Source organism: Varanus komodoensis, unplaced genomic scaffold (genome assembly GCF_004798865.1).
Source record: "Varanus komodoensis strain SLA01 unplaced genomic scaffold, ASM479886v1 scaffold28, whole genome shotgun sequence".
Lineage (NCBI taxonomy): Eukaryota > Metazoa > Chordata > Lepidosauria > Squamata > Varanidae > Varanus > Varanus komodoensis.
In genome coordinates this window covers 9,450,582-9,467,477 of record NW_025335727.1, presented here as the reverse complement: position 1 = coordinate 9,467,477, position 16,896 = coordinate 9,450,582, and the positions used below count along the sequence as shown (strand labels likewise).

The 16,896-nt window shown below is 42.9% G+C and overlaps 1 protein-coding gene across 11 annotated transcripts in view; it reads right to left on the bottom strand.

The window, feature by feature from the left end:
- Window positions 1-16,896, bottom strand: part of MECOM (MDS1 and EVI1 complex locus) — a 522,613-nt gene that overhangs the window by 18,238 nt on the left and 487,479 nt on the right. For 7 of the 11 annotated variants that reach the window (XM_044434483.1, XM_044434486.1, XM_044434493.1 and 4 more), the window contains one exon: window positions 11,825-11,851. The exons of the other annotated variants lie outside the window; for them this stretch is intronic. In XM_044434483.1, coding sequence (XP_044290418.1) covers window positions 11,825-11,851 — 27 coding nt within the window. The remainder of the gene's footprint in view (window positions 1-11,824; window positions 11,852-16,896) is intronic. 11 annotated transcript variants of the gene reach the window in all.

Below are 16,896 nucleotides of genomic sequence, written 5' to 3'. Positions count from 1 at the left end.
GGGTCCTCACAGATGTAATGCTACAGGTATAACTTTCTGATCACCTGCAGTAAAGGACTTTTCAGTATGTTTCAGTACAATTCACATATTAAACTGCCAATTATCAAGTGTACATAATTAAGTAGAGAAACACGGCAGTGAACATACATTTCTGTATCAGAACTTTTTATACTAGTTTTCAGTCCTGTGCCTTCTTACAATTTTGTGCCCAATGAGGGCTTTGTGTGTAGCTGGTAGGGGGCATCTCATGGAACTATCATTTTTCTGTCTTTTTGTGAAATAATAGAGAAATACAACAGACTGGGCTGGATCCAGTTGCATATGTTTGCAACTTGGCTGCCAAAAACACCTTCTCCTCCTCTCCTCCCTGCAAGAGTCTCTCCAAATGCTTTAGTAAGCTCCAGAGTGTACATGGGGACCTCGCTGAAGGGGGCAAGCTGTCCAGGGGAAAGGGTGGCCTTTCCTCAGAAATCGGGTGGAGGCACTTTACCCAGGCAGAGTCTCTTCATCCATGAAATGCAGATCCTGGATACCACCCAGTGTGAAGTGAGACACAAGAAGGAATGCTACTCGGATGCAATATTGGTGGAATGCCAACTGCAGGCAAGATACTGTGCAACAAATGGAAGTAACTCAGGCTCCAATCCTAAGCACACTTATTGGAACTAAATTCCACTGAGCATAGCAGGAATTACTTCTGAGTGTTCGTGCATACCGTTGCACTGCAGTCTCCCCAAGGAGTGGAGATCATGGAATCACCGATGAGTGGGGGGAAGGAAGAATCAGGTAAGGGAGGTATAGACCCATAAGGGAAAGTAAGGATTCTTCAGGGAAGCATTATACCTAAACCCTGTGTTTGATGAAGAAATCACATCACTGGAAAAGGTTGTAAATAATGAAGTGTTCCATTAAGTTAACTATTTCCAGAGGGGTAGCTGCGTTAGTAAATTGCAGTACAACAAAGATGAATTTTGTGGCACAGACACACACATTTATTATGGCATAAACTTCCATGGACACTGCCCACTCCGTCAATGCTAGCTGCTCTGCATCTTCAAAATTCATTTTAAATATCATTGCAATTTCTTTCCTCACTCTCCTTCATCACTGCTCATTCAAGAATAAGCTAGAAGGATGTAGAATTGCAGCTCTTGATCTGAATGGTGGTTGAAGTGCCCCACAGTAAACCTACAGCCTTAATCTTGGGAATGGTTATTTTGCAGAAAACCCCAATATAGAAAAATGGGACTTCATTCATCAGCATGGATGTGGTGGACCTGATTTGCTTCTCCTTACTTTTTATCTACACATCGTTTTCTCCATGAGGCTTGATATTACTCATCATTCACACAAAGATATATGGAATAATACCGGCTTGGCATATTTTCTTATTAAGATGCGGGATAAATGTAATGATTCACTCTTTTTAGTCCAAAATAAATGTCGGCTCATTTCCTTGAAATGACTGTTCGTGTTCTGCTTAGCACGGGGTATTTTTCTCCCCTCGTGCCTGTAGCCTGCCCTCTCATTTCATGCTCAGACTCCTAATGCGCACTACAAATTGCAACGTACAGGGTACCACTGCCAATTTGCCAAATGTCTTTCATCAAACATTGTGCAGAAGAAGAAAAAAAATCTCAGAGGGAAGTCAAGATGCATTTACTTGTCAGGAGACAAATGTGAAAGCAGAGGAAAGCAGTAAAGGCTCGAAGCTCTGGGGTTTGATTCATAATCACTCAGCTGCTAAAACATTCTGCACAGATGCAAGTGGACAGGACATTTGTCAATATGAAGGGTTTTGACGGGTACTGATCGTAGGGCCGAGATATGTAATGATGATGCTCGGGTTGGGATAGGAGGTAATTCCATCCTGGTAGAGCAATGTCATTATCGGCCTAGGGAGTTCAGCGTTATCGTAACATTTATTTTTCACTCCTTCCTATTTTTCCCTCCCCAAAATCAGTCTGCAGTTGTATTTCCCATTGCATTTGTTCCCTTCTAATTGTTCCACGTGAGGAATAATCTTGCTATTTTACCATTGCTAAAGATATATGGTTTGTGGGGAGGTTTCTGAAAGTGGTGATACATGGGTTAGGATAGCACATATATATTTAAACATTTAGCTAGTTTCATTATCAAGTGCTTTTAAATCCTCACAAAGTCCTTCCAGTAGCAATAGATCCAACTATTCTCCCTTTTCTGTTTGAAATTATGTAATGGTTATTATGGTAATTTAAGGTTTAAGGTTTGATTTTAATCTGTTCCAAGTTGTTTGCACTAATTTTTAACACAAACCAGTGCAGATTTGTGTGTGTCTGCACACACAACATGCAATTAGTGTGTGTCTGACTAGCAGGCTACATACATGGCAGAGTTACTCAAATTGTGGCCCTTGCCAGTCCATTCCTAACCAGTTCTGTGCTTATGTTGCTTCCATTGGTTACTTATGTCTTTAACATGTTTGTCTTTCTTCTTTGCTCTTCAAACAGCACACAGTACAGGAGAAATTCAAAATGTGCAACTCAAAATGAAACAGCCTGCTAAAAACCCCATAGATAATGCAGACATGCGGGCTTATTTGATCTTAGAGGGAACTTGTTCTGAAAAGGCTAAGTTTATACCTGGTGATGGGAGAGCGTTCCATAGTGTTGATGTCATGATTTAGCAGGCCAAGCCCTCCTACCCTTGTAGTCCTCATCCATGTCCAGAATTGGACATTGGATGTGGAATTGGGCTTCCTGCACAACATCGTGGGAACAGGGAGTTACCTATGGGAAGTGGCATTCTAAGGTTTTTGTAATTTGGTACAGCAGCCAACTATCCCTTTCCTTTGAAAGTCAGCCCAAACACTCTGCCAAGAGGGCTTTTAATCTACCTGTAAGATAAATCAGATGAACAGATTCTATTAATCAATGTACATGCATAATGTCATAAAGTGAATGATGTTTCTACCAGATGAATTTGGTCACAGTAGAAGAGTATGGGCAGGGCTGGATTCAGGGTTTTGAGAGCTCTTGGGCAAGAGACTAGAGGGTCCCCTTCCTCCATAAGTCTATCTGCTCACTGCCCTTGTCACCTGCTAATATCCCTCATTGTGAGTATACTGTTTGGGTGACAGGTAGAGAACCAGTGAACAAGGAGGCCGCTCATTGCATCTTACAAGGAGATGAAGCTAAGAGGACAGAGGGGGACAAATCTTACAGGAGAGGTGGTGGAGCCATCAAAATGCCACTTCCATCTTGGGTCCACACCTCCTGCAGTATCTAGCTCAGTATATCCTATGACCTAACATCATATCAGTGTGAGTTTCCTTACCCTCTTCCCTTTAACTAGTTGCCACTGCAAGCAGTGAGTAAAATCATGGCCATTACAATGTCAGAACACAGGGTGAGTTATAATGGATATTAGCTGGAAGGGGAGCAAAGCCCACATAGGGCTGCTATTATATTGGCAGCCTCATAGCTTTTGAAATTATTAGTTCTTCCCTATATAGCAAGATGGAAAGAATTTACTTTCCCCTTTGTCTTTGCACCCCTCAGACCTAAAAAAATGCAAAAGCCTGTAGATCAGGATGAAGTACAAGAGGAATTCCTTGTGCCTCTCTCTCTCTCTCTCTCTCTCTCTCTCTCTCTCTCTCTCTCTCTCATATGGCCCTTTGGCCGATTTGTATTCTCTTCTCTTACCACAGAGAACCATGGAGCAGCGTGAAAGCTATCAGTGCAGCCTTCCTTTAATCTTCTTAATGTCTGCTTGGGTAGGTCTTTGCCTCAGCTGAGGCAAAAGGTCATTGTTTCCCCATAGAACAGATGTTCCCTGACAAAAGAATGGGAGGGGGGAGAGAGGGAAAGGAAAGGAAAGGAAAGGAAAGGAAAGGAAAGGAAAGGAAAGGATGCTGAGGTCGAACTCAGTTCTAAAGGACGTATCAGCAGTTGAAAGGGAAGGAAACCCTACAAGATTCTCATAGGTATAACAACGACAACTAGGAAAATCTCATCCCATTTAGAATGTGTATATCTCCGTGCTTAGTTTATAAGGAAAAAAAAGTGCAGGCTGCTTAGGACTGCCTAGGCATTGCTCCCTCTGACTTCAAACAATGATTCTACAGCTCCTCTTTCTCCCGAACTTTTTGCATGTTCAGAATAGCATAAATAATTTCAGTAACCTATACAACAACCTTGTAAACTAGGCCAGTATTATTATCCCCATATTTATTTATTTCATTTATAAACTGCCCGATAAGCAAGGCTCTCTGGGAAGTTAACAAAAGTTAAAATTAAACAACACACACACACAAACATTAAGTTAAATGAACAAAACCATAATAGCATTGCAATTACTATTATTCAGCATGGAATTCAGCACATTACAGATGGCAGAGATACAGTGGTTTTCCTAAGGTTTCTAGTGATCTCACGGCTAGGGATTTGATCCAGAAATTTCCACTTACACCATTGCAAAGCTTTCAAAGGAAGTCTATCTATCAGTCCTAGATATGTGGGAGCTATTAGCAATAATTCATTAATACAGGAAAAGCACTCTGCAAAAGTTGTATTTGCTTACTCTTCTATGAATTTCTCCATCTTGGCTCTAGCAGGTCCAAAAGAGATGCCCCAGTGAACACCAGCACAAATCCAGTGCTGCTGGGGCTGCACCAGTATAAAAAGCTGCCTTGTAGTGGGTTCAGACCATTGTCCATCGAGCTGAGAAGGGGCCACAATGCCCCATGGCAGCTCTCCAGGAATTCTGGCTGAGTTTCTTTCCTGTTGAGTTACTTGGAATCCTTCTTAGTGAGAAATATCAGTGATTGAGCCAGATTTATGCTTTTGGAACCTTTTGGTCTCGGAAGGCTCATGACAGACGTTTATAAATCTGTGGACATTGTGATGAAGTATGAAGTGTGAGAAATTCTCCCTCCCTCCCTCCCTCCCTCCTCTCTTTCTCTCACAACTTTGCTCAAAAGCAGCACAAACAAAAGGAAATATTGTTTTATGTAACTTTTAAAGCAGTATTTACTGGGGAGGGGAGAGGTTGCCATAAGTGCATAGGGCTCATTGCCACAGGATGTACCAATGACCAACAGCATAGGTAACTTTTTTAAAAAGATTAGAAAAATACACGGATCAAACAATGCATTGTATCCACAGGAGGTAAGAATGGAACCTTCATGTTTAGCAGCAGCATCGCTCTGCTTATCAGAAACTAAGGACAAGTTCCAGGGTATGATTCTCTACTAGGCTCTGCTTTTGCAATTACAGCTGGTTTGACCACTGTTGCAAACAGCATCAGAAACTATGAATTATTAGTCTAATCTAACCCTAACCCAAGCAAACAGGGCCTGCTCCCCTCTAACACCCACTGTGACCCTTTTGTATCTCACTTTGAAAGCAAAAATATTATCCTTATTTATTTTATTTCTATACTTCCTGATAGTTGAAGCTCTCTGGGCAGTTTATAGCAGCACATAAATTACAATGAAATGCAATGGAAAAATACAGATACCATTAAAATTACCATAAAAACTGTACTACAAGGATTTAAAAGCCAGATTTTAAACCAAATTTCAACAGCTACAATAGCTAGCATAAATTAGAACATGAAACCTGATAGAAAGCTTACCTAACTTCCAAAAATATTATACAGAGCTGATTAAATGTTCCATTATAGAGGATAGTCTTAACCTGGTGCAAAAAAGAGAGTTGGTGCCAGGGAGGCCTCAGAAATGGGGGGGGGGCACCCCCGAGAAGACCTCATCCTTTTTGACATCAAGTGTTTACAGTGTTTGTAATGTCACTTGTCTCTGCAGCAAACTTGACTGTGTTAATGCAGCTCTAAGCCGAGATGCCTAATACCAACATCTGCTCAATTTTTTGGACTCAGTTTCAGCTGCTTCAGCCTGATAATGTGGAGGTAAGCAGATCTCCGCATGAAAGAGACCTGCTTACCTTTCTTAGTAAGGTAGTTCTGCACTTCTGAAGGAACTCATTCTGGACCCAGTGGCATTTGACAGCTACTGTCCAGTTGCCAATAATCTTTCCTCAGGGAAGTTACTTGAGACGGTTGTGGCAGGGCAGCTGAAGGCACTCTTGAAGGGTGTTAGATTCATTCTATTCCAGGGTTTGTCATGGTTACATGATCCAATCAGCCTTGGCAGCTCTGTGGATGACCTACATCGGAAGAAGGATGGGAATACAACCCCGTTGATTGTGCTCAGTCCTTCAACAGCTCCTGAATCCATTAATCATGGTATTCTCCTACCTCAACCCCATGGGCTTGGAGCTACATTGGAGGTACATTGCTACAGAGGTTCCTGTCTTAACCTGTGGGGTCAATTTCAGGGAATAACTCTGGGAGACTGTTCCTTGGCTCCTTGTCAACTGAGCTATGGGGTTCTTAGTGTGAAGTTCCCGGGACCAGCCACAAGGGTTATGTGGACCCAAGGAGCACCAATATGCCAATGGCACAGAGCTCTATCTCCCTGTGACATCTCACTCTGGTGAGCTTGTACACTTCCTGGAACAGTGCCTAATCTGGTGATGAGGGCCAGTAAACTGAAGCTGAATGTTGGAAAGGAAGAAGTTCTGTGGTGAGTTGTTCCCACATCTGGAATATAACCTGATTTCCTGTGGTGTTCCATTCCCTTTGAAAGATCAGGTCCATGGTCTGATGCTACTCCCAGATCTATCCTAGTCACTGGAGTCCCAAGTGACGATGGTCACTCAGAGTGCCTTTTACTTATTTGGGGTGGTTCACCAGCTACAGCCTCTCTTGGATAGGGATAGCTTGGTGACAGTGCTACAGGGGCTAATAACATCAAGACAGAGTTCTTGCAATGTCCTCTATATGGGGTTGCCATTAAGGATGGTCTGGAAGCTGAAGCTACTGTAAAATGCAGCAGTTTGGAACTGCTGCTTTTCAGAATGTGACTCCCCTCCTGAGGAACTGCACTGAGCACCTATTCATAACTGGTCTGGTTTTGGAACTAATATAAAAAGCCCTAAGTAACAGTATGCGGGTGAAGAAGAAGAGCACAAAAGTTGCCTTGAAACTCAACATTAAGCAAACTATGATCATGGCATCCGGTCCTCTCACTTCCTGGCAAATAGATGGGGAAGAAATGGAGGTAGTGACAGATTTTATTTTCCTGGGCTCCAAGATCACCACAGATGGGGACTGCAGCCAAGAAATTAAAAGACGCTTGCTCCTGGGGAGAAAAGCTATGGCAATCTAGATAGCATACTAAAAAGCAGAGACATCACCCTGCCAATAAAAGTGCGTATAGTCAAGGCTATGGTTTTCCCAGTTGCAATGTATGGCAGTGAAAGCTGGACCATAAGGAAGGCTGCTCGCCAAAGAATTGAGGCCTTTGAATTGTGGTGCTGGAGGAGACTCCTGCGAGTCCCTTGGACAACAAGGCAATCAAACCAGTCAGTCCTAGAGGAGATCAACCCTGACTGCTCTTTAGAAGGCCAGATCCTGAAGATGACACTCAAATACTTTGGCCACCTGATGAAAAGGAAGGACTCCTTGGAGAAGAGTCTAATGCTGGGAACAATAGATGGCAAAAGAAGAAGGGAACGGCAGAGGATGGGGTGGCTAGATGGAGTCACTGAAGCAGTTTGTGTGAGCTTGAGTGGACTCTGGGGGATAGTGGAGGACAGGAGAGCCTGGAGGAATGTTGTCCATGGGGTCGCGATGGGTCAGACACAACTTCGCGACTAACAGCAACAACAACAGTATACTTGTGGGAGGGAGGGAGGGAGGGAGAGACCCTTTCTCAACCTGTGCCTGGTCACTGAGTTATCAGATGGAATGGTCTTGGTGGTTCTACATGGACTTGTGGTCCAACTGGAGTCCACCTGAAGAAGAACTTTCAGTGTGGTGGCTCCATTTCTGTGGAACTCAGGCAGGCACCAACTCTGTTATTTTCAACACCTCCTGAAAACAAAATTATTTCAGGAAGTCTTGCTTGCTTTACCATCCATTGTTTGTTTGTTTTTAAACCAATTTCCTGGTTTAATATTGTCCATTGCTCCAGAATCTATCTAGATGTAGAACCATTGTTATAAAGTAAACAAAATACTAAATAATTTGGCATGACAGAGATAAACCACAGTTGGGCAGAAGATACCCAGATTTTAGAAATGAGGCAATTTCAGACATGAGAAGGCAGGGCTAGCATAAGACATGTTTCTACTTGAGCCAAAGAACATGATGATTCCCCCTCCTGTTCCATGTACAAACATGTACAGATTGGATTGACCAATCAGCCTTTCCTCAGTGCTAATGATGGGACCAGCATGTCAGGTATCTCACTTGATAAAGGAACGTCCTCTGTTTTGGAGAGGTGGTGGAGTTTGAGCCTCTATTTTAAGGGCTGTTCAGTTTAAAGATAAGTAACATAAGTAGGGAGCACAGAGTGCCTCAAGTTGCCCATCAGTAATTAGCACCTGGGCAGCAGACTGAGCTGGTAATCTCACCTCATCTGTCTTCTTGACCACAGTGCAACGAACAGTGTTTCTATTTAAATTCTACTTAGTATTTCAACATTTGCACTATGCATACGTGTTTGCATATGCACGTGTCATGTGCATTGGTGTCCTCTTTTCTGATGATGCAGTTGCTCATTCCTGACAATGCGGAAGAGGCCACCCTAGATGGGACAGCATTCTCCTTTGCTCTTGAAGACAGGAGGCAGCTTTGGGAACACAGAATGGGCTGCATGGTACAAGCTCCCTCTCCCCAACATCTTGCTGCTGGCGCTCTGCAACTGCCATCTGAGGTGACTGCCCCACTCTGCCAAATGGTAGAGCCAGCCCTGGAAAATGCTGAGGGATCAGACTTCTCTTTCCCTGCCTCCCTCCCTCCCTTCCTCACACACAAACGGGTTGGCATCCCATCAAATAGATCTCTGGAGTTCCAAAATATCCTCACTAAGGAAATGAACATCTCCTTCTCATCAAACAACAACAACATATTACCTCATATTAGCAGAAGAAATCCAGAACAAACTCAAGTTGATAGCATATTATTTTATTTTTCTCCTAATATTCCTGGGGTGGGGAGGGGAATGGCAAATCTGTTTTTTAATTTCCCCACTTCCATGTGGTTAAGCAATGTCTGCTCCTAATCTATGATTTTTTTAAAAAGCATATTATGTGTTAGACGGAACAGCAATTTTGATTTACATATGTAAAGAGTTGATGCTATCGGCATCCAGATGTTTAGAAAAGGAAATTGCTTGAATCCCCTGCCTCCCTTTTGGTTCCCTAAGAGGTCATAAACTGCTGGGTGACGCAAACCTGAACGCACTCCCAGTTCAGACGCAAAATGCAGACGTGACTGTACTGGGGGATGGGGCCGGGAAGTTATACACATATCAGATGGGTCTGATACTATCAAAAAATCCTTGGACATTTTCGTTGGAATTTCTGAGATAGCACAGAAAAATAGTAACAGAAATAGAGGGCACATAGTCTGTCAAAAATAAATAATGTCCATTTGATAGCTCGAAAGGGTTTAGTAAGCAATGTCTCAGATTAGATTCCCCTCATGTTTTAGAGTAGGCCAACCCATGCCAATATCACAAAACAGTTGACCTTCAACTCATGGGAAAGGAAAACCTCCTCAGATATTTGTTTCCTATTTTAATAAGAGTGTCTCAAAAACTTAAAAATCTCGACCATTAGGGTTTTGTATCTTTTTCGGTCTTTGTCCTATAAATTCCATATCTAGCCATGCTACTTTGAGTTATTTATAAGTGGCACTGAAAAAGAATTATATTTTGTGTGCATATGTTTGGGTGGGTATAAATGAGAGGAAAGGGAGCAGGAGGGAAATTATTTTGTTGGGAATTATCTTCCTTCTGTCTCTTTTTTCCCTTGCCGCCCAAGGAGGCAAAATATTAAAATACTCTGAGTTGTCCTCTTTCTTTGCATTGTTGTGGATCAACCTATTTTCACTGGCAGCCACTCCCTGAAATACAAACATTCCCTGAAATTAAAATTGCCTATATTGCTGAATATGGAGCTCTGAAGATATTTGTCTGGATCTAGTAGGTGTCAAACCTGGTTCCTACCAAGTCACTAGGGTGGATGCCCACAGAACAAACACCTTCCCACCCCTTGTCTTCCTATAGTCCTCACTGCAAGGGCTTTTTATGTATTTATTTTATTATCCAAATTTATGTGCTGCTTTCCATGAAGCTGTCAAAGCAGCTAACGTGCAACTCTGCTGCCAGAAATGCAGCAATAAAAACACAAAAATAAATACTAATCAGCAATAAATACACGCACTGCTGAGTAATGCTTTTCTCTCATCCAGGTTCAACCTTGCTGCCAAAGCCAGAAAAGAAAAGCTGTGCTCCTGAACCGTGTAGCTTATTCAGTCACATCCTCCATGGACCCCACTCCCTTTGTACTTGACAATGGTGAATCCAGGTTTAAAATGTGCTTTCTGAGTGCTTTTGCTGCCTCCCAGAAGGGCAAGCTGGAAACTTTTATATAGGTCAGCCCTTGACATGGACCTGCTGAGCCTTTGTGACAGGACAACATATAAATACTTTAAATAAATATGTTCAAGAGAATGAACCCTGATGCCATTGAGCGAGATCAAGACTGAATACATCAGATTGGGACCACTGAGAAGCCAGGACCCCACACTAGGGGTTCTAGTCCACGTCTAGTCCCTTAAGATTCATAAAGCTTTTGAACAAAGGTACCAGAATTTGTTTGCTTTCTCCTTCAACCCAACCACCCCTCCTTTTTTATATATTTCTAATCAAATATAAGCATGCAGCATCTTGCATAGTGCCCTGAAAATGGTAGACCTTTGATCTCAGACCAGCATGTATCCCATGCATCCCCGGGTTCAGGGCTCCCATGGGCCACCCATGCAATTCATCCTGGCTGTGGCTGCCATTTTGCTTCTCAGCCTTTGACCCATAGGAAATATGTCATCTGCCTCCTTCACCCAAAGCAAAAGCTGCCAGTTTTCCAAGTCGGTGCTTCATCCACAACCTTGAACAAAGAACTTGGGGGAAGCTCCATGGCAGAGCATATGTTTTGCATGCAGAAGTCTCAAGTGCAAACCAAGGCATTTCCAGGTAGGGGTGGGAAGTCTCTGCCTCAAACTCTACACAGCTGTTGTCAGTCAGTGTTGACAATACTGGGCTAGCGAGACTAGCAGTCTGGCTCAGCATAAGGTAGGTTCCTGTGGTCTTATGCCCTGTATTCCTAATTGCAAGAAGTAAATGACAGCCATCGCAAGCCACCTAGACACAAAGTGGACTTTGACCATTTGCAAGAAGAAATGATGCGAGAAGAAGACACACTTCTCAATGTAGTTTGTAAAGGGATGCTTGAATAGCTCAAAGAACCTGTGAAAGAGTCAGGGAGCTGTGTGGCCCTGCAAGTCACATGCTCCACATGTAGAGGAAACACGAAGGGCTCTATACCCATACCAACACACTTGCAAAGAACTCTTCCACGTGGAAGAGTAGGCATCTGAGCCCCCTTCATATGAAGGCTTCTTAAAATCAGTGGTGACAGTGGTGAAGACTCAGTTCTCCTGTTTAATCTGAATTAGGGGGTATGATTTGTGGGGGCAAGTCCGTTGCTGTAAGCACTGGGTTGGGATTGCTCTCCAGCATAAAAGCTCTATGCCTCCAGAAATCTTACTGAAGCTCTGCGAAAGGGTTGCATGTGCAGTCCTTTGCACAGACTCCCATTCGTTAGAACCTGTAATGGAGATTATTGTTCATGTCATGTTTCTTCTTATGCAATTTCTCTTACAGTGTTTAAATTGAAAATATAAATAATAAACTTACCCAAGTTCTTTGATCAGGCAATTGGAACTGGGAGCAAAATTGAAACAAAAACAACATATTATTTCCGCATTTGGATCTCTTATTACAATTAATGTATAGTTCATGCCACAATAAATTTGTTTGTATTTAAGCAGCTACAACTCTCTTATTTTCGCTGAAAGAGACTAACATGTTACCCTTCTAGAAGTGCATTATTTGTCCTTGAAGAGACATTGGGGTAATGCTCATCAGGACTAACCACGGTTAAGATTAGTGCCAAATGAGAGGTTAAATTGATCCAGGGAAGGAAGATGGTAAGAAGGAACAATACATTCCTGTGCCTCAATTTCCATTTCTTAACTTTCTGATGGAGCCAATGTTAAGTCTGTATTGGTACTCATAGTCAAATGCAGTTATGGCCACTGCAATTTTTATATTTAAAAATAAGATTTTCAAAACCAAATTTAGAGCTTATGTGTTTTAAGATTGAATTTTTCTTGAACAAAACCTACATATCTTGGTCCTAACAATTTGCTAAAGGGAAAAATGATGGGTATGTTGCAGGTAGTTTATCAATTATTTTGAGAAAGTCAATATCTGTATGATCTGTATTTCTATTTATAATAAATGGTAATATTAAAATGTTACCACATAGTTCTGAGTTTGGAACCTAAGTTGCTCTCCTAGTATGCTCTAATCCTAGTTGCTGACTTTAGCAGGTAATAGAGCTATCCTTGTTATGCGAAAATAAGCAGTTGGGAATTATTAGCAGGGATGTAGCCTGAAAAGAGCTTATTGTAACTCATTAAGGCAAATAAGCAAACAGTATGATTTGGGAGTTTGTTTTCTATCTTTCTTTATTGGTATCCCTTTGAAAAAAAGACAGCATACCTATATTTTATTTTAGAGATGGAAAAATAAAATTATTATACCATAAGATCTACACTGAGCAGGGGTGATCCCAGGATCCTCTGGCCCCTTCCAACTCTACTATTCTATGATTCTATCTTGCACCTTCCTGGAAATGCACATTATTTATTGAGTCACTGTATAACCAGTACCTAAGGCAGGGGTGAGTAACTTTCAGAGGCTAGAGGGCACACTGCCCTTTTGGAATGCTCAAGGGATGTACCTCACCCCTGCTGAAATTGTTGCAAAATTTGTAATGGTGATGAGAATTGCTGCAATTATTCAGGGAAACAGGGTGTGTGGGGAGTGCATACTTGTTTTCAAGGTCAATTGGACTTCCAGGAACACAGTTCCCCCTACAAACAAGGTGCACACGCCTCACATATCCTGTTTCCTTGCAAATTCTTTACAATTTTTGCTGCTGCCACTGCAGAATTGACAACACGGCCCCCTAAAAAGCAGCCTTCTCCTCCACTCCTGCATGCTACCCACCCCTTCTCTAAGGTTAAGAAATGAGATGATAAAGCAGAGAGGAACCTGATGCCAGATATTTTATACAGGGCCACACAACTTGTGCCCCTAAGACATCAAAAACAGCTTGCCACTGACACAACAGTCCCCCAACTTCTCAAAAGAAACCTTGCCTCTGATGCTTGCTTAGAGATGGCCTGCTCTACTCGGAAAGAAGCAAGCAGGAGCAGCCCCGGAACATGCACAGGGCAAATTCTCAGGCAAAGCTATTCCAAGGATGACCAGCCAGAATTCAGGAGAGGCACCTGACCTGAGTCCATTTTACATGTTACGATTTCCTCATGAGCAAAGCCAACAGACTCAGGAGGTCACCACTTCCTTAGCATGTGATAGCCGTGAACCTGCCACCCAGCCCCGTGAGCTGTGATAGCTGCTACAGCAGGAGCCGATGCTAATGGCAATGTTCACTGAGGAGATACAGACAGGAGGAGCAGCGGACTGAGGGCAAGCAGTCTGGGAAGCCCCCTCCCCCAGCTGATTTACACATGCAGCTGATCCCCCGCCCGCAGCTGATTAGCACGTGCATTCAGCCAAAGACATAGAGAAGGTGCCACTTGGGTGCACTGTACCCATACACATGCAGAACTGCACGACTCCGCTCCTTAATCAGAAAGGGAGGACGAGGAATCCAACCAACCTATGATGCATCTGCATTTTGCACATCACTTGCTCTGTGCCTCCCCGTCCCTGCCACTCCACAAGGAGGATTCTGTGAGGGACAGCCCCATTCCTGCAAGTAAGCCTTGGGGACCAGCTTGTATTATCTCTTGCTAAACCTTTATGCAGGAAATATTGGGAGTCGTGACCCTATTGATTTTAGGGTGGCTGGTCCTACAGCAGTGCTGGATGCTCTCACACTGGATTGACCCATGTCCATGTATCTAATTTCAACCCTGACTTGGGATCCAGGAGGCTACCTACAATGGCTTATATACACTACTCAGCTCAAGCTGTTTCCTTCCCCTGATTCTGCTTTGGCCAGACTCACTGTGGCTACTATTTTATTAAGAAAGTACATTCATGTCCCACCTTTCCCCCCAAAAAGTTCAGCATACCACACTTGCTTTTTTGTGCCCCATGGGGGAAAAAATATTCACAGCAGCCCTGTGAAGTAGGATAAGGTGAAAGCGTGCTTGGATGAACATCAAGCTTCATGGTAGATCATCTCCCTGGCCTGACAGTGTAACCACTGTGGCATACTGGCTGTTAGTATAACTGTTAAACACCTATCGATATGGCACTTGCCACCAATGAGAAATAGACTTTAAAGAGGAAATGGGTTTGTGCATATGCTATTTTCCACAAGCAGTTCAAAGTCAGGTTCACCAAGTGGGACTGTGAGCATTCCCTTTATTCCTCTTGGCTCCTAACTTGGAGGAAACTAGTGGCACATTAAAAACTAAACATTAAAATTTATTCTGGTATAAATCCTACTTCATCAGATCCATAGTGCACAGTAGCTTACGCTATAATAATAATGTTCTTTTAATCCTTAGTGCAAGAGTGAAGGACTTCTTTCTGCCCAAGACAAAATTCAGTGTCAGAGAAGCTCGGCAGGGAAGGGTGTGTTCTAGTGGTAGGTGAGGCACGAGGCAAACGCAGGGAGGCCACAGTACCACAAGAACCAACTCTGACCAGACCACAACTCCAGGGAATGCAGCATTGCCCCCACCCCCAGGTATGAAATTCACCATCTCTGTAAGGTGCAGCAAGACTCTTACCAGTGTTGCTGCACAGACAACATAGCTAACCTCTCAAAATCTTACCAAAAACCCCTAATTTTTTAGCTGCATGTCTGTGTTCATTATTAAGGTAATGATACTCCAATATTATCAAAATAACCCTCAGTTGCTCAACCACGTCAGAAGCCGACTGTGTGGAACAACCACTTGGAAAAAAAATGTTTTCTGAATTGCAGAACACTTATTAGAGTTGTTTATGGTCTTTCTTTCTTACATGTACAGTCTGCCATTTATCTCCCAGTATGGCTCAGGTGATCCTCCTTCTCTCCATTTTATCCTCACAACAACCTGTGAGGCAGGTTAGGCTGAGAGTCAATGACTGGCCCAGTGAACTTCATAGCCAAGTGAGTAACTAGAACCCAGATCTCCTGAGCACCTCTCTAACACTAAATGACACTGTCTTTCAATGGACCATCCTAGTTACATGGAGCCAGTGTGGCGTAGTGGTTAAAAGCATGGGACCGGCACTCAGACGACCTGGGTTCAAGTCCCCGCTCAGCCATGGAGCCCACTGGGTGACTTTGGGCCGGTCACAGACTCTCAGCCCAACCTACCTCACAGAGTTGTTGTTGTGGGGATAAGATGGAGGAGGAAAATGATGTAAGCTGCCTTGAGCCCTTTGTAGGACAAAGGCAGGATATAAACCGAAAAACAAAGAAAGAAAGAAAGAATCCCATGGGGTGATAAAAGACACACAGTACTGAGGGTCCGGGTTCGAAGGTACCAGGCCTAGTCAGGTCACTCGATGAACAAAACTGAGATGAAGCCAGCCTGGCCTGACCCAACCAGGCAAACAGGACAAAAATGATGCTACACAGTCATATCTGATGCACTAAGAGATCACAGATAAAGCCAAACATGGTTACGAAGTTTAAAGTTGGAGCAAATCTTTGCAGCACAGAAATAGAAAGTAGAAGTGATCTCTAGGTGATCCGCACATTTTTACCCTTTGGCAGATGCAATGTTAATAAACACCAGGTGTGATTCACTGCAGGCATACCTTGAAAAGGTAAGTGGTTCACCCATGGTGAACCCAGCTAGAAAACTAGTGCTACAGCTTGATCTAACTACAAAAGATCCTTGTGTGGGCACATATACCAGGCTGTGGGACTTGACCCTGAGCTGGCCTTAAAGCCTTGAAAACTGAAGTGAGAAGAACTCAAGTATTTCTACAAATACTTGGAAACTGAGGCAAGAAATACCCAAAGGGTTTCCCAAGCCTGGCATAATGCTGAACTTCTCAGAGATCTTCACTCCACATAACACACTGCTTCTGATACAATTTAACATTTATTTTCTATTTACATTTATCATTTATATACTACCTTATTCTCTACAAAGCTATCAAGGCGCTGCACAAAAAATCCTATCTAAAAACCTTAAGAACTTTAAAAACAGGCAACTACTGCACACTTTAAAAAGCTAAATTTAAAAGGCAAATCTTTACAGCCTTTACAAAATCCAAGACAATGGGGAACAGCTATAATTCTTGAGGGAGCACATTTGACAGATTGTGAACAACACAGGAGAAAGCCCTTTCACAAGTACCCAAGAGCCTGTGAACAGTGCTACCTACCAGTGGGTCTCTCCTACAGATGTTAATAGTGGGACAGATTCATATTGAGACAGGCAGTCCATGAGACAGCCTTGTCCTAATACATTTAGGATTTAAAAGACGAGAACCAGGACCTCATTAAACCTTGAAAGCTACTAGAAACTAATGCAGGTCTTCCAGGACAGGTGTAATAGGTTCTCTTAGCACCCTGGTTACCATATTTTGCACCAGTTGTAATTTTTGAACAATTCTCAGGATTAGCCATACATAGAGTGCCTTCCAATCATTTAAGCATAATGTACCCTGGCATGTCAAGTCTGATCAACTTGGGAAGTATCACTGCTGAGTTACCAAAT